Below are 27,637 nucleotides of genomic sequence, written 5' to 3'. Positions count from 1 at the left end.
CTAGAAAAAATATTTTCCACAATTAGTGTGTTAAGTGATATCTTCACTTCATTTCAAATGGTTTTACTTTCCTTCATTCACTTGCACACTGAGGTTCATTTACCAAAAAAGATACGTTATATCAAGACGTTTAAAACATAAAAAAGCTACACGGGAGTTCCATGGCGGCCTAGCGGCTTTAAGGATTTGGCGTTCTCACTGCTGTGGCTGGGGTTCAATCCCTGGCCCAGGACCATTTGCATGGCACAGGTAAGACCAAAAATCAGAAAAAAAAAAAACAAAAAACTGACAAAATCCAGAGCAGTTTCAATAAAAGAATAGGAAAAAAGCATTCTAATGAACAGGTATAATTTGACAACAGAATTTTTGAAATTTAAAAAAAAAAAAAAATCAGGGTAGAAGTAATATCATAAGAAAAGCAGTAAGGGCGTCCTGTCGTGGCACAGCAGTTAGCGAATCCGACTGGGAACCATGAGGTTGCGGGTTCGGTCCCTGCCCTTGCTCAGTGGGTTAAGGACCCGGCGTTGCCATGGGCTGTGGTGTAGGTGGCAGATGCAGCTCGGATCCCGAGTTGCTGTGGCTCTGGCGTAGGTCAGTGGCTACAGCTCCAATTCGACCCTAGCCTGGGAACCTCCATATGCCGTGGGAGCGGCCCTAGAAAAGGCAAAAAGACAAAAAAAAAAAAAAGAAAAAAGAAAAAGAAAAGCAGTAAGACAGAGGGCACAGAGTCCCCGTTGTGGCGCAGTGGAAACAAATCTGACTAGGAACCATGGGGTTACGGGTTCTATCCCTGGCCTTGCTCACTGGGTTAAGGATCCAACGTTGCCGTGAGCTGTGGTGTAGTCGCAGACACGGCTCGGATCTGGCATGGCTGTGGCGCAGGGCAGCAGCTACAGCTCCCATTCAACCCCTAGCCTGGGAACCTTCATATGACATGGGTGCGGCCCCCCAAAAAAGAAAGAAAAGCAGTAAGGCACAGAGCATGACACGTAATTCTGACGGTGGACCTAACCAGCCTCCGCCCAGTTCGCAGCCGGGCACCAGAGCGTGCACAAGGGCTCCTGGCCTCCACGAGGCTCTGCGATGGCAAAGGCCTCCTGCCAAACAGAGCTTCCTGGCAGTAAGAGTGAGAACACACAACACACAAGCTCAAGTTTCAGCCGAGGATACAAGACATTGCTGGGCACATTTCAAAGCTCTTCATGAAAATGTCTCAAACATTTCTAAACATAACATGTGTGTTCAACATCACTCTGAGGTCAAATATATTTCTCACTCATTTTACCAAAATAACATTTGACCAATGAATGAATAGTTATTGGAAATTTGAGGTTTTAGCTGGCATCACGAGCTACCAGAAAAAAAAATCAACAGTATAGAGTTCTCACTGTGGCTCAGCAGGTTAAGAACCCAACATAGTGTCTGTGAGGATGAAGATTCAATCCCGAGCCTTGTTCAGTGGGTTAAGGATCCGGTGTTGCCACAAGCATAGGTCACAGATGCAGCTTGGGTCTAGCATTGCTGTGGCTGAGCGTTGGCCCTCCGCTGCAGCTCTGATTCCACCCCTAGCCTGAGAACTTCCATATACCACAGGTGCAGTCCTAAAAAGAAAGGAAAAAAAAAAAAAAAAACCACACACAGCACCTTAAATAAGCAAATGCAAACTTAGGTTACGTTAACAGAAATACCTTGTCCTAGGAAAGCAGAAGTGCCAGTGACAACGAGTGGGCCCACAGCACCTGGAGCACTGCGTCTGGTACAGCTCTACTACACATGGGATGCACTGGGCAAGTCCCAAGAAAAGTGGCCAAGAGACCTAGACAGCATATTACCGAGAAACCACCACAGGAACTGGAAACGCGCAGCAGAAAGAACGAGAGAACGATAGTTGTTAAAATATCTGAGGAGTTACATTTTCTTCTTCTTTTTAGGGCTGCACCTGCTGCATTTGCAAGTTCCCAGGCTAAGGGCTGAATCAGAGCTGCAGCTGTGGCCTACGCCACAGCTCAGGGCAACACCAGATCCTTACCCACTGAGCGAGGCCAGGGACTGAACCACACCTTCACAGACATTCTGCTGGGCCCTTAACCCACTGAGCCACAAAGGAACTCCCGGAAAGCTGCATTTACACACTAGATAGTTCGGCAGTTAAAAGTGCAGAGTTCAGGAGTCCGACAAATTTGGCTTCCAACTAGTCGTGAGCTATGTTACTGTGGGCTCTTCTTTCACACTTGCATACCTCGGTTTTCCCACCTGTAGATACAGACAACAGCACCCATTCTCGGAAGGCTAGAGACGCTACACACACAGCTCGTGGGACATACATGCCTGCACATAATGTTCAAAAATGTCAGCTATCATTAAAACTGTAAAGCAAGTTGTTTTACTTACTTTCTCTTAAACTTGCACCTCCTCACTTTTCCTAGCCATTCACTCCTTCTGCCTAGAACTGTCCTGCCTGCCATTCTCACATCAAAATCCCATCCATTAACATAAAAAGCAGGTGCCATTAAGGCAGTGATGTGGTAAAACGTTGTAACACTGTAAAACAGGTAAATCCTACTGTATATAAATTAAACCCCAATGAATTTAACCTTAAAAATACATACAGTAACATATCTGCTTATTTTTGCAAAAGGAAACATGAGGATAAACCGGAAGTAAGTAAAAATGATCGCATGTTAAAGTGAAGAGAATGGAGAGGAAAAGAGTAAGAGCAACTCTCTCGACACATCTTTTGTTGTAACTGACGGTCAAGTAAATGTTTGAAAACATTGAGTCAAAACAGGCCTTCCCGTCATGGCTCAGCAGTTAACGAACCTGACTCATATCCATGAGGTTGTAGGTTCCATCCCTGTCCCTGCTCAGTGGGTTAAGGATCCGGTGTTGCTGTGAGCTGTGCTGTGGGTCGCAGATGTGGCTCGGATCCCGCGTGGCTGTGGCTGTGGTGTAGGCCGGCAGATGCAGCTCTGATTGGACCCCTAGCCTGGGAACCTCCATATGCCATGGGTGCGGCCCTAAAAAGACAAAAAAATGGGGGAAAAATAAAAAGTTAAGTCCTTCAATTTGTATTAACTGAAGGAGGTGGCTGAAGCTGTTATAAGTAAGAGCTCAGAGAATAAAAAGTTTTTAAAAAATACCAACTTTGCTTAAAAAAATTCTATTCAAACTCTTGAACTCTTATCTCTATGAAAACACATTATGTAAATTATCTGCACTGTCACTGGAATGACTTAAGTGGTGTCTAGCCACTGACTCCCATCCCGTCAGGAGGCAGACCGTCCCTCACAGGTCACTCCCCACCTGGCCACGATTCTGAGCGGCGTCTTTCCAGCTTTAGTGTCTCCAACATTTTACACCTCATGTTTTCTCCCCTAATAGCAAGAAGTAAATACGTGGAGTTCAAGGAAATGCCAAAATAACTCCAACTAGGAATTTAGGCCACAGACTTTCTGGAGGATTTACTGGCGCTTTGCTTACGCTCCCAAGGCCCAGCTTTCTCCCTCTCAACTCCGACGGCCCTTCTCAAACTCGGCTCCCGTTCGGCTGTACACACTCGCCCCTCCTCAAGCGGCTCTGCAACACACAGACCTCAAAGGACGAAAGGTCTTTTCTCAGGGCACCTGCTATTTCAAAGAACTCAGCATAGAAAATGTTAACCAGGCACCCCTGATGAGCCAGTGAAGGACACAATTTGAGGCCAAGAATAAAACCACTCCACACTCGCTAGGAATGCCCAGAAAGAGAAGCTGGAGAACAAACACCACCAGTCAGAGGGTGAGTTTCCCCAGAACCCCAGGCGGACGGGGCAGCGTCGGGGGGCAGCGTCGGAGGTCAGCGAACTGAGGGGCGAGGAGCCTGGGCTCTGGAGCCAGCACACCAGGGCTCGACGCCCTTCTGCCACTCACCACCTAGGTGACGGCAGGCCTGATGTCCTCACCTGCACAACAGAAACCCTACCGCACCAAGCAAGGGCTTCCCCAGCCAAGCAGGAGAGCACACGTGCAGTGTCTCCCCGAGCCGAGCTCACAGGAAACACTACAAGCAGCAGCGTCTCTTGGGAGCTGTTATGAAAAGAGAACCACGAGACCCAGCTATGCTCGGCTTCCCCAGCAACAGGCTCCAGAGGGGCACGGCCGAGCGTCCTGTCTGCTGACGCGCTCTCTCACCAGGCCTCGCCGGCGCCCGGCCCGGTGCAGACATGCGCCACGTCTCGGCTGGGACGGTCGCCGCCTGAGTGGGTGGATGGCTGACACAGGGGACTCTGAATTTTCTAAGACCCCTTCCCATTATAAAATGTGAGACTACTCTGAGAAACCCAAAGTGCTTACTCGACGCCAGGGCCTCTGCCTCAGTGGAAGGAACCTTGTAGATCTTCCCTCCCTTGTAGACGAAGCTCCCTTCGGTCACCTTGAAATCCAGGTAGCGAGTGACCTCGGTAAAAAGCAGCATCTTAACCAGCTGACCTGTAAGAGTCACATAATTCAAACGGTTACTTAAACCTACCACTTTCAAAAATGAGCACAAATAAAAGTCCATTTATAAGACGGACAGCTTTCCAGTTTCCCCTTAACCCTGTCCAGTAACTCCTCCCGAAGTCTCCAAAACCGTATTTTAAAGAGGACAATCAGAACGCATACCTACAGCCTAACACATTTAGACTTCTTTTAAAAAATGTTACGGGAGTTCCCTTCATGGCTCGGTGGTTAACGAACCCGGCTGGGATCCATGAAGATGCGGGTTCAATGCCTGGCCTTGCTCATCAGGTTAAGGATCCGGCGCTGCTCTCAACTGTGGTGAAGGTCGCAGACACAGCTCGGATCCCAAGTTGCTGTGGCTGTGGTATGGGCCAGCAGCTGTAGCTTCTATTTGACCCCTAGCCTGGGAACTTCCCTATGCTACAGGTGCAGCCCTAAAAAGAAAAAGAAAATTTTTTAAAGGAATGAACATTAATTCTCGATCAAGAAAAAGCTAGGATAAACAAAAGAAATTTTGATATACTAAAAATAGCAAACTTAACTTCTTTGAGAAACCAAATAAAATTATTTTAAAGCTCATTTGAAAAGATAAACGTATTGGGATACTCAAAAGTAAATTTTTTGAGAACAAGAAAGAGTAATGAGGAGTGTTATGCAGCCAGATGTTTCAGTATGCTGTATACAATTAATCCAGAAATCAGTGGAAACCAGAGACTCATGTCTAAGAATATACGATCAAAGTTCTCTAAGCAGAGGGGAAAAGAAACGGCACTGAGGGGTAACTGATGAACCGTTTTGAAAAAACACATTTCTGTCACTACTTCTCAAACAGGGTAAAAAATTTGTTCATATGGTAACATAGATGAACTTATTTATACACTGTGAAAAAAAATGAAACCATATTATTATTTACAGCAGCTATGAATACTTTTATAATGCTGAGGTGGAGAGAAAAGCATATCTTTCCAGATTAAACCAATAAAAGAAAGACAGATCAACCAATAACTAGATGAAAATGAAAAGCTTTTGTACAGGAGAAAATTACAAGTTATGTATATCGATAAGGCCAATCACAAATTGGGAAAGGTATTTTCACCATTAATAGTGTATTTCACAGCCTTGACAATGAGTTCTTTTACATCCATAAGGAATAACACAAAAACACAGAAAAACGTGCAAAGCACAAGGAAAGCCAATAAACTCTGGAAGGCATTTCAGCCTCTGGTAAGTAGATACATTTCAAAAATCCATCATTTTGCCCTTTAGTATGACAAAGTCACAAAAACGAAAACAAGCAGTATGAGGGCTTAGTAAAGGCTCTGGCGAAGAAGCGGGCTTGGTCTCCTGGTGAGTGCACAATCTGGCACTACAAAGGAAAAGCCTTAAAACATTGCCTTTACCCAAGCCACACTTTCAGGGGTGTACACTGAGGTCCCCCCATGCCCCCGCAATGTTCCCAAGGTAATACCACCTGACACCCTGTGAACAGGGAAGGGAAACCTCGCAGGTTACATAACAAATATTAACCATGATTCTAGATATTAAAATTTGGGCTATGAGAATTTTATTTCCTTCCTGCTTCTCTGTTTTTTAATTTTGATAAAATAGTTTTATTATTTATGTAATAAAATTTTGTTTACAATTTACCTCAAGAGAATTCAGTTACTTAATGTTAAATTTCAGAGAAAATTCAAAATTCACTGAAACAAATTATAGAACATAAAGTCAAAAAGAGGAGAGGTAGCACATACTTTATTTCATGGGACATAAATAGACTCATGCTTACAATTTAGTTTTTCAATGTTAGCGCAAAAAAAGATGCTAGAATCACAGCAATTTTAAAGATATTTAGTGGGAGTTCCTGTCATGGCGCAGCAGTTAACAAACCCGGCTAGGAACCATGAGGTTTCGGGTTTGATCCCTGGCCTTGCTCGGTGGGTTAAGGATCCAGCGCTGCTGTGGCTCTAGCGTAGGCCGGCGGCTACAGCTCCAATTAGGCCCCTAGCCTGGGAACCTCCATATGCCATGGGAAGCGGCCCTCGAAAAGGCAAAAAAAAAAATTTTTTAGGAGTTCCCGCCGTGGCGCAGTGGTTAACGAATCCGACTAGGAACCATGAGGTTGCGGGTTCGGTCCCTGCCCTTGCTCAGTGGGTTAACGATCCGGCGTTGCCGTGAGCTGTGGTGTAGGTTGCAGACGCGGCTTGGATCCTGCGCTGCTGTGGCTCTGGCGTAGGCCGGTGGCTACAGCTCCGATTCGACCCCTAGCCTGGGAACCTCCATATGCCGCGGGAGCGGCCCAAGAAATAGCAACAACAACAAGACAAAAAAAAAAAAAAAAAAAAAAAAATTTTAAATAAAGATATTTAGCTCCTCGAATTAAAGATGAGAAGAAATTAATATGAAAAAGTAACTGGGAAAGCCTACAAACTCTAAAAGCATCCACATGGCTGTGTCTGAAGGCCCCATCATCCAACCCTGTTAACCAAGGTACCCAGAGGAAAGTCCGCGATGACCACTTGCAGTGGCCCTGCCGCCCCGGCTCCGCTCCTCGCTCGCCGACTCCAGCGGCCCGGCACTCACCACACCGTGCTACGCAATAAAGCCCACTGCCACAAACCCAGAATGCTCTGCCAACAGTTAGTTTCCGCTTTGGCCCTGGATCGCCGCCCGGCGTGAACCGACGTCGGAACTCTTTACCATTAGCCATGAGGAACTTGGGGATGAGGTCAACGTTCCAGTCTCTTCCTCTCCCCATTGAGGCTGGTGGGGCTCCAGGTATATTAAATCTTTTGTACAACTAAAACCAAAACAAAACACACGCAGAGTGACAAAACTTAATTTCATTACATAACTACTTCAGGACAACGTGATTCTGGTATAACTAAATACCACCACCAATACAAGTGCATGTCATTTTCAATCAGAGTATGCAGCAGTATTCCAATACATGTGTAAATTAAATACATTGCTAAACTTATGAATGTGAGGAGTTCCTGTCGTGGCTCAGTGGTTAACGAACCTTACTGTATCCATGAGGATGCAGGTTTGATCCCCGGCCTCGCTCAGTGGGTTAAGGATCCGGCGTGGCCATGAGCCGTGGTGTAGGTCTCAGATGTGGCTCAGATCCCGAGTTGCTATGGCTGTGGTGTAGGCCCGCAGCTGCAGCTCCGATTCAACACCTAGCCTGGGAACCTCCATATGTCACGAGTTCAGCCCTAAAAAAACAAAAAAAAAACAAAACTAAACTTATGAATGCTAAAATAAATATTGCAGAGGTGGTGTGCATTTGCTTTTAATTAACAAAAATACAAATCAAACTTTTTCTTTCTTTTCTTGGCCACACATGCAGCATACGGAAGTCCCTGGGCTAGGGGTAGAAGCTGGAGCTACCAGCCTATGCCACAGCCACAGCAACGCCAGATCTGAGCCACATCAGATCCTTAACACACTGAGCAAAGCCTGGGGTCAAACCAGCATCTTCAACCATGTCGGGACCTTAACCCACTGAGCCACAACAGGAACTCCCAAAACAGCTTTTTGGTGACGAAGTAGTTCTGCAGATACGTCCTCCCTCTACTATTTGAAAAAAATGACTTGCTCGCATTCACTCTTTTTAAAAAATAATTTTCATTGCTCTATGTTTTCACATGAGTTTGTATGTGCTTCCATGGAGTTTGCTCTTTTTCTTTCCTCTTTTTTTTTTTTTTGGCTGCTCCTGAGGCACATGGAAGTTCCCAGGCCAGGAATCGAACCCATACCACAGCAGCAACCTGAGCCACCGCAGTGACTATGCTGGGTCTTTGACCCACTGTGCCATAAGGGAACTCCTCTATTACTTTCAGTGGTTCAAAACCAACAACACGAACAGACGTGAAGTAAAAAAAATTCCACTGGTATTACTATTCCGACTTTCCTATATGATTGAATATAAGGAAAAAAAGCTTTTTGATATAAACACCTGGGTTCGCAGCCCACCTCTGTGACCTTAATCACATGAAAAATGGGGATAAAATCTCCCTGAGCGACTGAGAAGACAAGTAAGCCATGTGGGAAGCAGTGGCACTGTGCCTGGCATACGCTAGGTCTGCATCAAAGGGCACCCTCCAGGAGCTCCCACTGTGGCACGGTAGGCGGTTCCATCCCCAGCCTGGCCTGGTGCGGTAGGTCAAGGATCCAGCGTTGCTGCAGCTATGCCATAGGTCACAGGATGCGATCCCTGGCCCAGGAACTTCCAAAGGCCGAGGATACAAGCAAAAAAGAAAAAGAGCAAAAAAGGCACCTCCATGTACCTTGCACTCTGTTAACTTCACAAGAGAACAGGTGAGCGCTCCAGATGCAACAAAGGCCACAATTTAAACTTCTACACGCTCCTAACTAGGAGCTCCTTGACATTATGACACTGTAGACCAACTAGTTAATCAAACACAATTAACACTCACAAGTCAAAAGTGAAAACACAAGAGGCACAGGAATGTACGCTAATACTCACGTCTTCCAGGGGTGTAATCGAGGCACTTTCTCCTCCGTAATAGGGGTTTCTATCCATGTGAAGAACCTTCTTCCCATTCACTGACATAATACCCGACAGAATGCATTCCTACAGGGAAGAAAGCACAAGTCACTTCAAAGGAAGCAAACTGCTACCGCGTGTTTCTGACAGACACTTAATTTTTAAAAAAGCCTGTCATTAAACATCCTTTTAGTAATTAGTGCTCATGTATACGCAACATATGACATAATGTTAAGGAAAAAGCTCTAAAGCAACCAGGGTTCAAAGTGTGGTCTGTGGACCTCTCTGGGTCCCAAGGTTAAACTATTTTCATGATGACAGTAAGATACTATTTACTTTTTATAGTTCCCGTCGTGGCTCAGTGGTTAACGAATCCGACTAGGAACCATGAGGTTGCAGGTTCGATCCCTGGCCTTGCTCAGCGGGTTAACGATCCGGCGTTGCCATGAGCTGTGGTGTAGGATGCAGACTCGGCTCGGATCCCACATTGCTGTGGCTCTGGCATAGGCCGGTGGCTACAGCTCCAAAGACCCCTAGCCTGGGAACCTCCATAATACGCCGTGGGTGCCACCCAAGAAATGGCAAAAAGACAAAAAAAGATATTATTTACTTTTTTCCCCATGTTACATCTGCACTGATGGTGCAAGATCAATGGTGGATAAAACCAAATTTAAGGCAGTGGCTCTAACTGCACTAGTCCTTATATTCTTCACAAGGCACTCACAGTTTTAAAAGCAAGGTCAGTTCACTTAAGACTGTCCATGATGAAGCATTAAAAATCACCTTTGTTAAACATACCCCCTTAAAACCATCTTTTACATATCCTGTGCAGCAAAATGGCAAGTACACGTCAAGCAGCTCTGGCTCAAGGAAAGCCTTTGCGTGACGGATTTGTAAGTTAAACCAGCTACTTTTTTCATGGATCATTTTTACTTGAAAAACCAACTGACCAATAAACTATGATTACACAGACTTAGCTATTTGGCAGACATAGTCTCAGAAATGAACTTATAGAAAAATAACTGACACTATTTGTGCCAAAAACAAAAAAAGTGAAAATTTTGAATGAAAATCTGAATTTTGGGAAACTTGTAACCACCAAGGGCATGTCGGAGCCCCAACAGTTAAAGCACTTTTCAGATAACATCAGATATTAACAAACACGAGTTTCTGCTATCAGGTAATGACATGTGTCAACAATTTAGACCACCTTCGTTACTCAGTAATCCAGCACTTGCCAAGCGACCACTGAATGATGTTACAAAGTCATGCAGAAGGTTACAAGAGGAATTCAAAGTGCAAGCCGGATTAGTGGATTTTAACATAACAGAATATGAAATGTTCACTGATATAGTTTCAGATTTCTTCCTTTTTTTTTTTTTGCTTTTTAGGGCCGCACCCATGGCATATGGAGGTTCCCAGACTTGGGGTCGAATCAGAGCTTAGCTGCCAGCCTCTACCACAACCACAGAGGATCCGAGCTGCAGCTCACAGCAACGCCAGATCCTTAACCCATTGAGCAAGGCCAGGGAACGAACCTGCATCCTCATGGATGCTAGTCAGCTTCGTTAACCGCTGATCCACATGGGAACTCCTCCTTTTTCAATTAATTAAAAAAAAAAAACCCTGCCACTTGTGTTCAAGGGATATCCACAACAATGTGAGAGGCCATTAAAATATTCCTTTTTCTAACTACACATCTGTATAAAGCCTGATTTTCTTCATATATTTCACCCAAGAAAAAAAATCACAAAAGACTGAACACCAAAGCAGGTAAGAATCCAACTATATTTTAAACCAGATATTAAAGAGATGTGCAGAAAACTTAAAACAATGATACTCTTCTCAAATTCTTTTGTTTTGGAAAACATAGCTATATCTCAAAAAATTATCATTCATGTTAACATGTAATAGGTTTATCTTTGTTATCAAGTGAATTAATAAAAAATATTTTTAAAAATTTCTCAGCGTTGATTTCTAACAGAATGAATATTGACAGATACCCTTATCAACAAAAGCTCCTCAGGGTCCTCGATTTTTTTCTGTGTATCTTTTCAGGGCTGCACCCATAGCATATGGAGTTTCCCCAGGTGAGGAGTCGAGTCAGAGCTGCAGCTGCCAGCCTAGACCCGATCCAAGCCACAGCAAGACCCGATCCAAGCCGTGTCTGCGACCTACACCTTAGCTCACGGCAACGCTGGATCCTTAACCCACTGAGCCAGGCCAGGGATCAAACCCGCATCCTCAGGGATACTAGTTGGATTTGTTACTGCTGAGCCACAAAGGGAACTCCCAGGGTCCTTGATTTTTAAAAGTATAAACAGATCCCAAGACCAAGGGTCTGAGAACTAGAGCCTTAAAGCATCCAGTATAACCGTTGCTAAACTGACAATCAACAGAGAAGGATAAACGACCACTCTCAGGAAAAAAGTAACTAAGCATGGATATACCAAGACATATAAATTATGACTGGGGGTGGGGGAGACAAGAAAGAATCCAATCAATGGATTAATGGGAAGAAATACAGAGCTAGGAGTTCCCGGTGTGGCTCAGTGGTTAACGAATTTGACTATGATTAAGGGTTAAGGATCAATGGGTTAAGGATCCCGACGTTGCTGTGAGCTGTGGTGTAGGTTGCAGACGTGGCTCAGATCCCGTGTTGCTGTGGCTCTGGCGTAGGCCGGCGGCTACAGCTCTGATTAGACTCCTAGCCTGGGAACCCCCATATGCCACGGAAGCTGCCCAAGAAATGGCAAAGAGACCAAAAAAAAAAAAAAAAAAAAGAAACGAAACACAGAGCTGGGATATACAGTCACTGAAAACTGTTACACCAGGTGTTCCCACTGTGGTACAATGGGATGGGCAGTGTCTCTGGAGCACTCAGACACAGGTTCAATCCCCAGCCTGGCACAGTGGGCTAAGGATCCAGGATTGTCCCAGCAAATGTGGCCTGGACTGGATCCCCGGCCTGGGAACTCCATAGCCAAGGGGGTGGGCAAAAAAAAGAAAAGCAGGAGTTCGAGTCATGGTTCAGCAGGCATCCGTGAGGACGCAGATTCGATCCCCAGCCTCATTCAGTGGGTTAAGGATCCGGCATTGCCGTGAGCTGTGGTGTAGGTGGCAGATGTGGCTCGGATTTGGTGTGGCTGTAGTGTAGGCCAGCAGCTATTGCTCCAATTTGACCCCTAGTCTGGGAGCCTCCACATGCCATGGGTGCAGCCTTAAAAAGACAAAAAAATAAAAATAAAATAAAACCCCGATTACACCAGAATTCAGGTAGTAAGAGCTTGATTTTTTAAGGCAAAGGAAGTTCCTCAAATCTTTATAAATCCAACTATCCAACTGCTTCTCAAATTTATCCAGAAAACAGAGGATCTCATCCCCTTAGAAGCCTGACTCTAAAACCTTTATTTTCAAAAATTCACACATACTACTTTACTTATTTCCTCCATAATCTATTCATTTTCATATTTTTTAGATGTTTTAGTTACTACGAGGATGTTTTAGTTCCTATGGCCTAGCAGTTAAAGATTCAGCATTGGGAGTTCCCACTGTGGCTCAGCATGTTAAGAACCCAACTAGTATCCACAAGGATGCGGGGTCCACCCCTGGTCTCACGCAGTGGGTTTAGGATCTGGCACTGCCGTGAGCTGTGGTGTAGGTTGAAGATGCAGCTCAGAATCTGGCGTTGCTGCAGCTGTGGTGTAGGCCAGCAGCTGGACCTCCCATTTGACCTCTAGCCTGGGAACTTCCATATGCTGTGGATGTGGCCTTAAAAAGCAAAAATAAAATAAAGACTCAGGGTTGTCACTGCTGTAGCACGGGTTTGATCCCTGACCTGGGAAGTTGTGCATGCTCGACCAGAAAAATAAGTTATTATCAGGTTCAGATTTTATTCTAGGAGGATGTATCATTTCCTATCAAGAAACAAAACAGAGTTCCCATTGTGGTGCAGTAGAAACGAATACGACTAATATCCATGAGGATGCGAGTTCGATCCCTGACCTCCCTCCGTGGGTTAAGGATCCGGTGTTGCCGTGAGCTGTGGTGTAGGTTGCACATGCAGCTCGGATCCTCAGTTGCTGTGGTGTAGTCCGGCAGCTACAGCTCCACTTTGACCCCTAGCCTGGGAATTTCCATATACTGCAGGTGCAGCCCCCAAAAGCAAACAAACAAACAAACAAAAAAAAAACCTATGAACACTCCAGAAGGCCTCCTACAGCCATAACACTCCCTAGCCCCAGCCATGCTCATGACTTTTAAGAGCAAAGATGTGTTCTGTTTTGAAATCTGAATAAATGGAACCTTACAGCCTATTTTTCTGTATACACCTTTTAGTCAACATTTCTGTTTACAGACACATCTGTGTTTTGTTTGTAGTTGAAATTTACTCATTGCTTTAGAGCAGGAGTTCCTCCAAGTACAGGAGTCGAATCTAGCCTGCAGGCCACATTTGCAAATAAAGTTTTACTGGTAAACATCCATGCTCTTTCATTTACACATTGGCTGTTTTCAAAGAACCACAGCAGAACTAGAGCTGTGACAAATACCCTATGGCCAAAAACCCTACAAATTGGCCATCTAGATTCTAACAGGTTTACCTAACCTACCAGCACTGGATCTCAGAGTGCTTCCTGATTTCATATCACCTATGAACTTCTTAGTAATATAAATTCCAGATCCCGAAACTTCCCTTTATATCCCCATCACCTGGACGGCTTGTTCAGCCAGCAGGGCCTCATCACCAGAGCTTCTGAGGCAGCAGGTGTGTGGTGGAGCCTGAGAATTTGCATTTCTCACCACTTCCCAGGTGATGCGAATGCTACTGATCCAGGACCACTTTCAAGAACCACTAGCAAAGCAGAGCTGCTCAAACTTTATTAAATACCTGGGATTCATGTTAAACTGTAGATTGTGATTCAGTGCATCTGGGGTGAGGCCTAACTCTCTGTAGGTTCTCAGGTGTTGCAGAGGAGCTGACCCATGGACCACATCTAGGGCAACAAAGCCACAGAGGGGCCTGCTGAAGGAACACGCCACCAGCTTACACCACAACTTACTTATCCATTCCACTACGGACACCATGGGACAGTCTCCAGGTTTTGGCTATTACAAACAAGGCTCTATAAATGTTCTCAGCGAGTCTTTTATGTAGGCACTTGCTGGATATCTATCAAGGAGAGTACAAGCATGTTCAACCTCAGCAGATACTATCAAACAGCTTAAAAAAAAAACTGTTGTACTAATTTATACTTTTGTCAGCAATTCCCTATTGTTTCAAATCCTTGCCCAATACTTGTGTTCCTGAACTTTTTAGTCATTCTAGTTAGGATGTGTTTTAATTCGAATTTCCTGACAACTAATGAGGCTGACCACTTTAGTTTACTGATAATTACAGTATCTTCTTTTGATAAGTGCTTTCCTATTATTTGCCCCCCTTCCCTTTTGGCTGTGCCTATGGCAAGGAAAAATTCCCAAGCCAGGGAGCAAACCCACACCACAGCAGTGACAATGCCAGATCCTTAACCCAGTAGGCCACCAGGGGCCACCTATTTGCCCATTTTAGAAGTGGGCTATCTTTTTCTGACTGCTATATAAAAATTCCATATATATATACATATATATATATATACACACTGAATACATAAAAGTCCTTTATTGCTTATATGTGTTGCAAACATCTTCCATTCCATGCCTTGCCTTTTTTTCTTTTTTTTCTGTCTTTTTGCCTTTTCTAGGGCCGCTCCCGCAGCATATGGAGGGTCCCAGGATAGGGATCCAATCAGATCTGTAGCCACCGGCCTACGACAGAGCCACAGCAAGGCGGGATCCAAGCCGCATCTGCAACCTACACCACAGCTCACGGCAACACCGGATCCCCAACCCACTGAGCAAGGCCAGGGACTGAACCCGAAACCTCATGGTTCCTAGTTGGATTCGCTAACCACTGGGCCACGACGGGAACTCCATGCCTTGGCTTTTAAATAAGGAGGTCTTCATAAATAGAACTGAGGTATTTTTAACTATAAAAATCAACTCTATTATCAAAAGCATATCATTTGTTTAAAAAAAAACTCAAGAAGCACTAACATATATAGTTCAATATATTATATGAAAGAAGAAGAATATTTACAATCTCAAAACTAGATGATGACATAAACAGAGGAAGACCAAACAGTCACATTTCCAGCCAACAAGAGCAGACTTCAGGGTTCAACTTTCGGAAGCAAAATCACAGCACCTCTGAGCATTGCACAGCTTCTATTTATAACGTTCACTGTGAGTATGACCCGCTCACTGGACCACAGCTCTAAAGCAAGCACTGAAGGCTGAGGCTATTACAATAAAGGACCCAATTATACAGGGATTCAGCAGAGTCCAAAGAGCTGATTCTAACCACCTTTAAAGGCATTACTCTGAGCAAATATGACAAAAGCTAATTAAAAATCTGCAGGTTGGGTTCACTGATTCTTCTAAATCCATGTATAAAAGATTGCTTTTACATTACCAAGAGAATAAAGTTCATAGCAGCACAAATCAAATAGTTTAAACTGCACTTCATGAGTTTTCAAGGTGGCCCAGGGGTTAAAGGATCCAGTGTTGTCACTATTGCAGCATGGGTTAGATCCCTGGCCCAGGAACTTTCTCACGCCACTAATGCAGCCAAAAAAATTTTTTTTTACTTCACAACATGAGATAAGTTCCATCAGTGAACTAATGACTTTATCAACTACACCTGCGTACAGGATGTACATTAATGACTCTAAAACTTTAATATTTTCCCTAATTAACAACTCAAAACTGAAATCTACTACTACGGTCTGATGAATACAGAATAACAAGCCAAGCACATCCAAGTCAGAGAAAATACTCTAAACGAATTCCCTTTTTTCACATGAAAGAGCCTGGGCCATCCATCATATGCCAAGAACACTGGGAGTTCCCATTTTGGTGCAGTGGAAACGAATCCGACTAGCATCCATGAAGACGTGGTTTCAATCCCTGGCCTCGAGCAGTGGGTTAAGGATCCAATGCTGCCGTAAGCTGGCATGTAGGTCACAGATGTGGCTTGGATCCCAAGTTGCTGTGGCTGTTTCGTAGGCTGGCAGCTACAGCTCCAATTCAATCCCTAGTCTGGGAACTTCCACATGCCAAGGGTATAGCCCTAAAAAGAAAAAGCAAAAGAAAAAAAAAAAATTAATAACTTTGGAGTTCCCATTGTGACTCAGAGGGTTACAAACCCGACTAGTAACCATAAGGATGAAGGTTTGATCCCTGGCCTCACTCAGTGGATTAAGGATCTGGCATTGCCATGATCTGTGGTGTAGGCTGGCAGCTGCAGCTCCAATTTGACCCCTAGCCTGGGAACTCCCATATGCCACCAGGTGTGGCCCTAAAAAGCAAAAAAATAATAAAAACTAATGACTTTTACCGGAAACTTTTGTATGAATGAATCCTTACCAACATATTGGTTTTAAATCTAACAGATAAGCATGCTCTTCGCATTTAGTTTCACCCACAACTGACCTGAGCAGGATAAGAACGTAGACTGACATCCAAAATAACTAAAACTAGGAGTTCCCGTCGTGGCACAGAGGAAAGGAATCCAACTAGGAACCAGTGCCGGTTTGATCCCTGGCCTCGCTCAGTGGGTTGGGGGGATCTGGTGCTGCCGTGAGCTATGGTGTAGGTCGCAGACTCGGCTCGGATCTGGCGTTGCTGTGGCTGTGGTGCAGGCCGGCAGCCACAGCTCTAATTAGATCCCTAACCTGGGAACCTGCATATGCCACAGGTGCAGCCCTAAAAAGACAAAAAGGACAAAAAAAAACACACTAAAACTAGAGAATTCCCATTGTGGCTCAGCAGTAATAAACCCAACTAGTATCCACAAGGGATGCAGGTTCAATCCCTGGCCTTGCTCAGTGGGTTAAGGATCCAGCATTGTCAGGAGCTGTGGCATAGGTTGCAGACACAGCCTGGATCCGGCGTTGCTGTGGCTGTGGTGTAGGCCAGCAACTGCAGCTCCGATTTGATCCCTAGCCTGGGAAGCTCCATATGCCGCAGATGCGGCCCTAAAAAGACAAAAGACAAAAAAAAAAGAAAAAAAAGAATAAGTGTTTTTTTAAATGTCTCTGCTCCTCTAATCCATCTCATTAAAAGCTGTCAAAAGATAACTTTTCCTGGAGTTCCCGTCATGGCGCAGTGGAAACAAAGCCAACTAGGAACCACAAGGTTTCAGGTTCAACCCCTGGCCTCACTCAGTGGGTTAAGAATCCGGCGTTGTTGTGAGGTGTGGTGTAAGTCGCAGACACGGCTAGGATCTGGTGTGGCTGTGGTGTAGGCCGGCAGCAGCTTCAATATGACCCCTAGCCTGGGAACCTCCACATGCCTCAGGTGCATGCCTTAAAAAGCAAAAAAAAAGATAACTTTTCTTGAAATTACACTAACTATATCTTTCCTGCTCAAAATGCCCTCTCATTGCCTAGAAGATAAAATTCAAATTTCTAACAGTATCTTTTTTTGTTTTTTGCTTTTTTAGGGCCACTCCCCCGGCATATGGAAGTTCTCAGGCTAGGGGTAGAATTGGAGCTGCAGCCACCGGCCTACACCACAGGTCATGGCAACGCCGGATCCTTAACCCATTGAGCAAGGCCAGGGATCGAACCTGCATCCTCATGGATAGTGATCGGGTTCGTTTCCGCTGAGCCACAACAGGAACTCCCTTAGCTTAGTATCTTACACATTCTAGGTGACCCTCTTTCCACTACACCAAACCTTCTGTTTCAGGCAATATAAACTCCCTCTTCATACATCTGGGCAGACAGAGAGATGAACAGACAGACTCTGACATACTGCTCTCTCTGCCTAGAACATCATTCCTCCTCATGTTCGGTATTTACCGATATTTTTTAAAAGTCTGTTTCCAGTTGTGAGACATAACGGACAGACGCACTGTGAAGACTCAGGGTGTAGGGCATAACCGTCTGACCTACGTTCATCACAGCATGGACCTCGGGAGGTCCGGTGACCACCCATCCTCTCATATGGGTACAAAAACTCAAGAAGCAGAGGAGGTCCCTGGTGGTGCCACATGTTAGGGACCCAGGGTTGTCACTGCTGTGGCTAGGGTTCGCTCTCTGGCCCAGGAACTTCAGCCGCATGCCCCAGGTGTGGCAAAGAAGAAAAGGAAAGGAGTTCCCGTCGAGGCGCAGCGGAAACAAATCCGACCAGGAACCATGAGGTTGCGGGTTCGATCCCCTGCCTCGCTCAGTGGGTTAAGGATCCAGCGTTGCCATGAGCTGTGGTGTAGGTCGTAGACATGGCTCAGATCCCGAGCTGCTGTGGCTGTGGTGTAGGGAACCTCCACATGCCACCGGTGCGGCCCTAAAAAGACAAAAGACAAAAAAAACCCTCTTCCACTCGTGACGTAGAGCCGTGTTAGTTATCTCTATCATGTATGTCGTCTCCCTAGCACTTACCTGTCTTGGAAGGGCAAGTCTGTACCTTGTCATTACCTTCCTCTAACTCCCCTCCCCTTGCCCTTATTTTCAGTATTTTTAAAAGGCAGCTTAAGTACCTCCTTCTTCATGAAGGTTTTCCCGATTCCGCTGAGTTCCCACACGTGCATCTCTCTTCCTGCCCTCACAGTTCTTTCTCAGATGAACTGGTGTTCTAGTTACCCCCCCACCCCACCCCCGACGAAGCCACTCACAGGCAGGTGCGTTCGCCTTTTTAATTGCCCATAATCGCGCACAACCCTCACAGGTAACTGGAACCGAGCCATTCCTCCAGTTAAGTCTTTAATCAGGTACCAGGAGGGGAGAGATAAAGGTAATTACAGACGATCTTTTACGTGAGCCAAACATTTACCTCGTGGCCTTTCAAACCAAATGTCTCACACTACCCCTAAATGCTGAAATATGTCTAATTCGACTTCTATTCTACTGGACCAGTAGGCTTAAGGCCGACGTAAAACACAAACCGCCTACGTGGTAGTTATACCTCGCAAAAAATAAGACGTGTGCACATACAGGTCCTATCATTGTTACTGCAGAGGACACAAAGTCCTTTGCCCACAGAACCCTAACGCAATGGCAAGGATTTTCAAGGAGCAAATATAAAAGGCAATTTATGATTTTTCCTTTTTTCTTTTTCTTTTTTTTCTCTTTTTTTGGGTCGCACCTGGGCAGCACATGGACGTTCTCGGGCTACGGGTCAAACTGGAGCTGCAGCTGCCAGGCTACACCACAGCAACGCCAGACACGAGCTGCATCTGTGACTTAACACGCAGCTTTCGGCAATGCTGGACCCTTACTTAACCCACTGATCGAGGCTAGGATCTAACCCAAATCCTCATGGATACTAGTCAGATTCTTAACCGGCTGAGCCACCATAGGAACACCTGAGATTTTCAAATCAGTACAAAAACTCCTCTTTGAAATCACAAAATCTCAACAGAGGAAGGAGGAAAAGTCTGCCTGGGATATCAAACAATGTTTTAACCTCATAACGCTGAGACTAATCCAGCTAGTATCACTCAAGTGTCCTTTTCTATTCGTGACTCCTTACGAGGGTTCCATGTAGACCAAAACCAAACCACGACACCCCCGGAAGCACAAACAGCTGTGGACCTAGCCACCCTTATTTTACACACTGTTTTTAAGAAGACTCAAGACTTTCTTGCCAAGCCCAAAGTCAATCAGAAATAGCAAATTAAGTGGTCAAGAGCTGTCAACAGTTCCCTGCAAAGTAAGCAAAGAGGAAGAAAACGACCAGACTGCAGACTCCCAAAGCAGAGCAGTCGAGGACTTAGAGCAAGGAGGCCAAAGTTCTTAGGAGCAAGCGCACTAGGTTCCAATGGCTCCATTATGTTAAAGCATAACTCAGTAATTAACCACCCTGAGGTGAAATTTCAGTAACCAAGTGCATTAATTATGTTCTGCAGTTTGTTAAATAAGCTGTGATATTATTCAGTAAGGCCTTTATCTAAAAGTTAGGGTTCTTTAGAGGGATAACCCTCAACTCCTTAGAAAACTCAATTATACGGAATAGTCCACCTCTCCCAGGCAGAATGAAGATTTTTATTCTAGTTTATACCAAATCTCTTTGCGTCTTCTTTACTAGCGTTTCTATCAATACGTGTGGACTAATCTGACCCTATTTTAGACCTAACGGTTGATACAAAACAATGGCAAATACTCAACACAGAGAAATTCCAACACCTCCTTACACTTTATTTTAAAAGGGTCACATTAATTGCTCTGAAAGTACTTGGCACATGGGATCATGGACTATTTAGTACCCGTAACTGATATCACATGCACTATTTAGAAACCAAAAATTAAGCAAAATAGGAAGTTCCTGTGTGGTGCAGTGAGTTAAGGATCCAGGGGTGCCACAGGTGTGGCACAGGTTGTAACTGTGGTGCTGGTTTGATCCCTGGCCGGGGACCTTCCCCATGCATGGAGTACAGCCAAAGAAAAAAAAGAAAAAGAAAAAAAATTAAGTTAAATGGTACGTTTACTCTAAACACTCCAAAATAATTCTAACTTGAGGCTTTTTTACTCTGGTGGTCTCTTCATGTAAGTAACCAAAGTCCCTGTTATCACTAAAAGTAAGGGTATAAGACATCATCAAAATCATCCCACCGCCACTACTCTTATCAATGATGATAGTGTGACTGCTCTGAATCGACATAATTCTCAAAAGACACCTCAAAAAAACAATCTAGGAAGGCTCACAGGGATTAAATTTATCACCACTATAAAACGACAGCAGAAATTGGTCTGATTTCCAGTTAAGTACACATCTACAATTCTTCAAAAAGGTCATAATTAATCCAAGTTAAAATTTAAAGTGCAGTATCTTTTTTTGGTAAAGTGCATTATTTGAATTTGGTTATTATGCAATAAGACATGCCATCTTTGATACAAAGTGATGCTTCTGAACTAGGCATGTAGAAACCTGCAGGATGATGGATTTGCACTCATTTGTGCATGCTTAACTGACCTAATGGAGAGCAAATCTGAAAGACCAGCATTAACTGTAGAAAAACAGTGGAACTGGCTCTTACAATTCGCTTGCAGCAACAGTGCCCATTTCAATGGGCAAAATCCACCACAAAATACTAAGCTCAGCTCAGAATCCCGATTAAGCACTTCTGGCGGAGGGGACGGGACACCTTTCTTTCATTTAGGCATCCAACAGTCTTTTAACTCATTACCAAAATAGAAATTCAGCCCAATACCTTGCATTCAGAATCACTAAACAGCTTTCTAGGTAAGCCAGCTCACCTTCTTGGTACTGATTCCTAACCAATCGCTTGTCTTTTTCTGGACTAGTCAAACATAATCAAGTATGCATTACGAGCATGCTCATCATGAGCATTATCCAACCATCGCCATAAATCACCATAAATAGAAAAAGGACAGGTCACAAAAGTGCCATTCTGGTTTCTAACAATCTTTTCCTTAAAATCTAGCCAAATGCAAGTTCGAAGGTTTTCTCTTATCCAAAGAAATCTAAAGTTACTTTGGAGTGTTACCTGAAAAAAATATTAATTTGATCTTGAGCGATTACAACTCATTTCCACAAATTTGGTCATGGTATATGTGAAATGACTCAGGACTTTGAGATCAGATTACACAGGATACACAAGCTCAAAATCAGTGCCTGTCTTAAAACGAAGCAGCTCAGAGTCAAAACTTCAAATTTCAAAAAAACGTTTGATAACGGAAATGGCCTGCTCTTTAAATGGAACTCTTCTGCAGGACGGTCTTCATTTTCTGTAAAAGAAGAACACCTGCCTGCATTCTCTGCAGGGTGTTACCTCAAGTTCTCTACGCAGACAGATGGCTGGGAAAAGGAATTTACCCTGGTAGGAGGCGCACCGTGGAGTAGTGGAGAACTTGGCCTCCAGAAACCCAACCCCAATCCCTTCTCAGGGGAAAGGGTCCAGAAGAGACCGCGGAGGCAGAGACAGACCAAACAAAAGGAAAGGTGGCCAACGTCAGGGGCGACAGCATTAGACACCTGTGGGGAAAACCCCCTTCCTATGCTACAGATGCTCAAGGGCGCGGGGACGGTGGTCGAAGGGAAGGGAGTGGGGAGGAGCATGAGAAGACGATTTTCTCCAAAGTCTAAGTTCACCGAACGTAACTACCTGCCAACAGTGATTACTTAATGACCTGTCCCCAAGGCTGACTCGTAGCAGGGGCTGAAGCCAAGTAGGAAACGCCGCTGTGATTGGCCCCCACCCTCCCCCACCCCGCGGCGGCTTTTCCGCTCCCGAGTCGGAGGCCACCCCCCAGCCGGGAGGCGCAGCAACTCCCCGGCCCGGCCTGGTCTCTCCCGTGGCGCCGCCGACTCGCACTCCCCACCTCCTCTCCCTCGGCCGCCACGACCCAGCCAGGCACCTGCCGGACCCGCTTCCACCTCCGGGCGTCTCCTCCCCGCCGGACGCGCCGCTCGCCCGTGCGGCCGCAGGCCGGGCCCCCGGGACACTCTGGGAGAGGCCCCTGCAAGGCCGGCGCGGCCCGCGGGGGCGGCGCAGGGCGAGCGGCCGCCCCTCCCGCCTGGCCCCGGCCCTGGCCCCCCGCCCGCCCGCCGGGCCTCACCGTCAGGCCGGTGCCCAGCACGATCACGTCGTACTCCTCATTCATGGCGGGGCCGGGGCGGACGGAAGCCCAGAGAAAGCCGAAGGCGCAGCCCGCTAGGGTCGGGGGCTAGGCGGCCACCCTGAGGAGGCAGGGGAGCACGCAGGCCGGCCCGGGCCCGAGGGGAAAGGGAAGCGGGAGCACAGGGAACACGGAGCTGGCGAGGACGGAGCCGGCCGCCACCTCAGACGGGAAGAGAAGAGCGGGGCGGGGGAGGGAGGGAGGACGGGGAGGGGAAGGAGAGGCAGGCGGCAACCGCGGCCTCCGCAGCCGGGGCGGGGCTTAGAGGAGGCCGTCGATCACGCCTTTCCCGCTGGCTCATTGGCTACGTTCCCATCGCCCGACCAACCCCCTGCCTGTCCCACGTCTCGCGAGAAGAGGGCGGGCGGTCCCCCTCGTGGCTTCCGGTTCTTTCCCCCCCCGCCGGGGGGGCAACCAGCCACCGTGGTCGGGGGCTGCAGTGCTGCGCGCTGCCCCCCCCACCTTCCCCAAGGCTGGGGCGAGAACGTGCTTGCAGCCCGGTAGCGGCTGTCCAGTTCCTTATTCCCGCTTTGCTGGGGGATCCGAGGCACACCGTGGACCCCGGGCCCTGCCGCCGCCCTTGGACTTTGGGCCTGCGGCGGCCACGTGGACCGGAACCCGCTGCCCCAGGACTGCGGGCAGCCGCCTGGGGCCCCGCATTCCCGCCTGCCCGCCCGCCCGCAGACCCGGAGCTGACGCCACGTGGCCTGACCCCGGCTGGGCCTGCGACGGCTCAGCTCCTACGCCCCCACGGCGCGCCTTGTCTGGTCTTTTGATGCTTGTCTAGCTTGTCTATCCTGTCTCCCTTTCCTGAAGGAAAAAGGACCCAACATATTTTGAGTTCAGAAATCACTCCTTTATCTTACTTCGTATCCGGTGTCATTCTTGCTTGATGCGTTGCCCCATGTTCGGCCTTAGGAAATTTAGAAGGCTTGCGGGGGGGCGGGGGGGGGGACTGTACAAAGTAACCCTTGAAGTTCTCTTGTGGCCTAGGCGGTTGAGGATCCTGTGGATACAGTTAAATTCCTGGCCAGGGAACTTAACTGCACGCCACTAGTGCAGCCAAAAAAGAAAAAGTAACCCTTAACATTGTAAATCAACTATAATTAAAAGAAAAAGGTAACCTTTAGCATAAAAGGGAAGGCCAGACTTCATTGGAAGCAGGTCTCCACCTACTAAGGAGATAGATAACTTAAACCAGCTGTAAAAATATTAGCTGACCACTATGTGAATAGGTTTAGCCCATGAGCGTAAAAGAAACAATTTCCTGTTTGCCTTCTATACCCTCTATCCCCACCCATCCTTGCCTGGGCCCACCTCCAAACAAACCCACCATTTTTAGGATTCTCTTTGGGATCTCCAGCTGTGAGGGAGGATACAAGCAGTGGCTGGTGTTCACAACCAAACAGAGTAGACCTGTACAGCAGGCCTTTCAGGTAAGTGATTTACCTAAAGGCCTCTGTTTTCAGACAGGTCTGCATACTCAGCAGACAGAAGAGATGGTATTTCAAGATTTACTCTCAGAAGTTCACCGGTGTCTCAGCGTGTTAAGGATCTGGCATTGTCATTGTGGCTTAGCTTCACTACCAGGAACTTCCACATGCTGTAGGAAAAAGAAAAAAGAAAAAAAAAAAAGATTTACTCTTAAATATAGCTGGATAAGAGCTATTGAAAGTGAATCTTTATAGACAGAACTCTGTTGTGTTTAAATCATTCTGATTCAGGAAAGAATGTAACATTTTTACAATGTTTCTTTACCCCATAAAGTTTGAGAGAAGTTCTCCTGTGGTGCAGCCTAAGAATCCAGTATTGTCACTGCAGCTGCTTAGGTCACTACTGCTGTGGTGCAGGTTCAATCCCTGGACCGAGAATCTCCACATGCCGCAGGCAAGGCCAAAAAAAAAAAAAAAAAAAGTTTAAGAACGCATGTCGTATTGGACGATGGCCCTTTTTTGGGGGGAGGGAAAAGAAAGGTATTTAAATTTATATTCAACGTCAACTGGATGTGTTATACATTAGCAACCAAATGAATTTTTATAAATAGACAAAAATCAAGTGCAAAGTTACTAGACTACTGAACAGATTATATATAACAGTGTCACTGACTTTTCTTTGGCTAAACGGGATGCCTTAACAAAATCCTACTGTTGCTCTCCAAGGAGTCAGGCGTTACATACATAGTAGACATTTATTTCTTACAGCCCTGGAGTTTAGGAAGTACAAGGTCAAGGTGTGTTTGGTGAGGATCGGCTTCCTGGTTCCCCCTGTCTTACCACTGTGCCCTCACATGGCAGAAGGGACAAGGAATCTCTCCAGGACTGCTTTTATAATATTACCGATGTTTTTAAACAGACAGAAAATATTGAGTCATATTTTTTTTTAAAAGCTAGAATCTTTTTCACATATTGCCCTAAGTTTCTGAAGGTCGAAGAAGATTTTAAGCATATCAGTTGAATTACGTGTCCACCTGAAGGATAGTTCATTCATGTGGAGTTACCGGAAAACTTAAAGGCAATGGATAAGGGAACTGAATTTAAAGCTAGTAAGTGAGTGTCCATCGTGGCACAGTGGTTAACGAATCCGACTAGGAACCATGAAGTTGCGGGTTCGATCCCTGGCCTCGCTCAGTGGGTTAAGGATCTGGCATTGCTGTGAGCTATGGTGTAGGTCGAAGACGCAGCTCGGATCCCGCGTTGCTGTGGCTATGGTGTAGGCCTGCAGCTATAGCTCCAATCCAACCCCTAGCCTGGGAACCTCCATATGCCGCAGGAGTGGCCCAAGAAATGGCAAAAAAAGAAAAATAAATTAAATAAATAAATAAAGCTAATAAGGCTCCTCAGTCTGATCCCCTACAGTCAAGTTTAGTTTTGTTGGCAGATAAGTCCTATGGCCCTGCCGAAGGAAAAAAAAAAAAAAAAACAAGAAGAAAACCTGGGAGTTCCCGTTGTGGCTCAGTGGTAACAAACCCAACTAGTAACCACAAGGATGCGGGTTCAATCCCTGGCCTCGCTCAGTGGGTTAAGGATCTGGCATTGCCGTGAACTGTGGTGAAGGTGCAGACAAAGCTCAGATCCTGCGTTACTGTGGCTGTGGTGTAGGCCAAGAGCTGAAGCTCTGATTTGGCCCCTAGCTTGGGAATTTCTATATGCCATGGGTGTGGCCCTAAAAAGACCAAAAAGAAAAAAACAAAAACAAAAAAAACCTGGACCAGTCTTCAACAGATTGAAGCATCCAGATTCAACCCACCTATTCTAATTGCCATGGAACTTGGCAGACAACAAATACTGTTTATGGTGAAGTGGCTTGAAAGCCACAAATTGGTTCCGTGTCTCAAAGGCCACAGAGGGCAGTTCCTGACAGAGAAAAACCTTAGGTTGGGGGAAGTAGGAGGGTGGCGGAGAGGAGTGGAAACCTCCATCCACCTTGGAAATGTTTCAGATCCTAACCCAAAACAAGAGCGGTCCAGTGAGAGTCTTATTTATACTTGGGTTTTTGAGAATAATTCTTTGCGGACCTGTTTCTCCTAAGCCTCTGCCTGCCCTTTGAAGAGACTGAGTTCAAAGAAAAGAAAACGAGAGTGAACCTTAGTCCAGATGGTCTTTCTCTGTCCAAAACCACAGCAGTTTCTCACCAGTGTTTCCCTTCCTGGCAGTGAGAACCATTAGGCCAGGGCTTCAGTCGGAGCCACATCTGCCACCTACACCACAGCTCTCAGCAATGCCAGATCGTTAACCCGCTGAGTGAGACCAGGGATCAAATGGGCATCCTGATGGATGCCAGTCAGGTTTGTAACCTGCTGAGCCACAACAGGAACTCCCCGTTATCTTCTTAAAACACAAATCTGAGCATGTCCACGCTTTTGCCTGCCTTTGCGTTGAGAGTAAAACGCAAATGCTTGAATAGGGCCTAAAAGTACGGTTTCATCTGCCTCTCCCACCTCTCCCGCTTCATCTCGCTGCCCTCTGGCTCACAGCACTCCGCACACAGCAGTCTTTCAGTTCCTAGAATCTGGTTGGGCTTGTAACCACCAAGGGCCCTGTATCCTCTCTGGCGCCAAAGCTACCAACCCCCACTTCCCCTGCTGCACCTCTTCTCACGGCTAATTCTTTCCACTTCCTTAAGTTTCAGCTTAAAAAACCTTCTCTAATCACTTTAGCTAAAGAAGGTTCCTCTCAACTTTGATTCTGTATCAGCACCCTGCTTATGTCTTCCATTCCTTTCTATCAGATTGGTGGGTATTTTCTTTACTTAGGCTAGAGACCTATAAAATATAACTGTTTAAAATCCGGGTGGCTAATGCTGAAGATAAAACATGATAAGATCTAGACCAAAATGTAATGAAGTCCCCCAAATCTGTATTTCCCAGGTTATGGCGTTTCCTTTACTCTCCCCACCCCCAAGCTGCTCATCTGCTCCTGAGCTCCATCTCGGCCGTGACTGGTCCACCCTGGGCCCAAACCACAAATCTAGATAGCATCCTTTCTCTCCTTCCATATTTCTTTCTGTTTTCTTTTGCTGTGTAACCGACCACTCCAAAACTCAGTGGCTTAAAAAAAGAAAAAAAAAGCAAAATCCTAGTTGCTTAAAACAACAGCGTATATTATCTCTTATGATTCTGTGGATTGAATGGGCTCAGACTTGAGGGAATTGCTTCAGTCTATGGCATGGCTGTCGTGAGGGGCTGGGGCTGGGCTCATCTGAAGGTTGGACTGGTCTGAGCTGCCACGATGGTACATACACACGGCTGACCGTTGATGCTGCCTGTCAACTGAGAGCTTAAGTGAAGCTGTCAACCAGAGTGGCTCTGTTTGTATGGCCTCTCCATTTGGCTTGTACTTCCCAAACTATGGCCGTTGTGTTCCAAGAGTATAAATTCTAAGAAGCAAGAAATAAGAAATGGAAGCTGCAGGGCTCTTAAGACCTGAACCTGGAACCTGGCACAGTGTTCCTTCTGCCATGTTTGTTTTTTGTCA

General features: G+C 46.0%; 1 protein-coding gene and 1 long non-coding RNA gene across 4 annotated transcripts in view; both read right to left on the bottom strand.

Moving 5' to 3' along the window:
- GDI2 (GDP dissociation inhibitor 2) overlaps positions 1-23,589 on the bottom strand; it is a 36,502-nt gene extending 12,913 nt beyond the window's left edge. Inside the window, exons 1-4 of one of the 3 annotated variants that reach the window (XM_084978944.1) lie at positions 23,531-23,589; positions 8,968-9,075; positions 7,176-7,275; positions 4,332-4,466 (exon numbers count right to left, since the gene is read on the bottom strand). In XM_084978944.1, the coding sequence (XP_084835070.1) occupies positions 4,332-4,466; positions 7,176-7,275; positions 8,968-9,054 (322 nt within the window). In that variant the 5' untranslated portion in view covers positions 9,055-9,075; positions 23,531-23,589. 3 annotated transcript variants of the gene reach the window in all.
- Positions 23,590-24,113: 524 nt separating this feature from the next.
- Positions 24,114-26,713, bottom strand: LOC146399603 (uncharacterized). The gene is made up of 3 exons (XR_014818151.1): positions 26,602-26,713; positions 24,423-24,611; positions 24,114-24,267 (listed from the first exon to the last, which is right to left on the bottom strand). It is a non-coding gene; the product is annotated as an uncharacterized LOC146399603 (long non-coding RNA).
- Positions 26,714-27,637: the final 924 nt, after the last annotated feature.

Source organism: Sus scrofa, chromosome 10 (genome assembly GCF_054392235.1).
Source record: "Sus scrofa isolate SSC_HxYL_T2T_F1_AM1 chromosome 10, Sscrofa_HxYL_maternal_Yorkshire_Landrace_v2.0, whole genome shotgun sequence".
NCBI classification, from domain to species: Eukaryota; Metazoa; Chordata; class Mammalia; order Artiodactyla; family Suidae; genus Sus; species Sus scrofa.
This window is presented reverse-complemented; position numbering and strand designations above follow the sequence as displayed.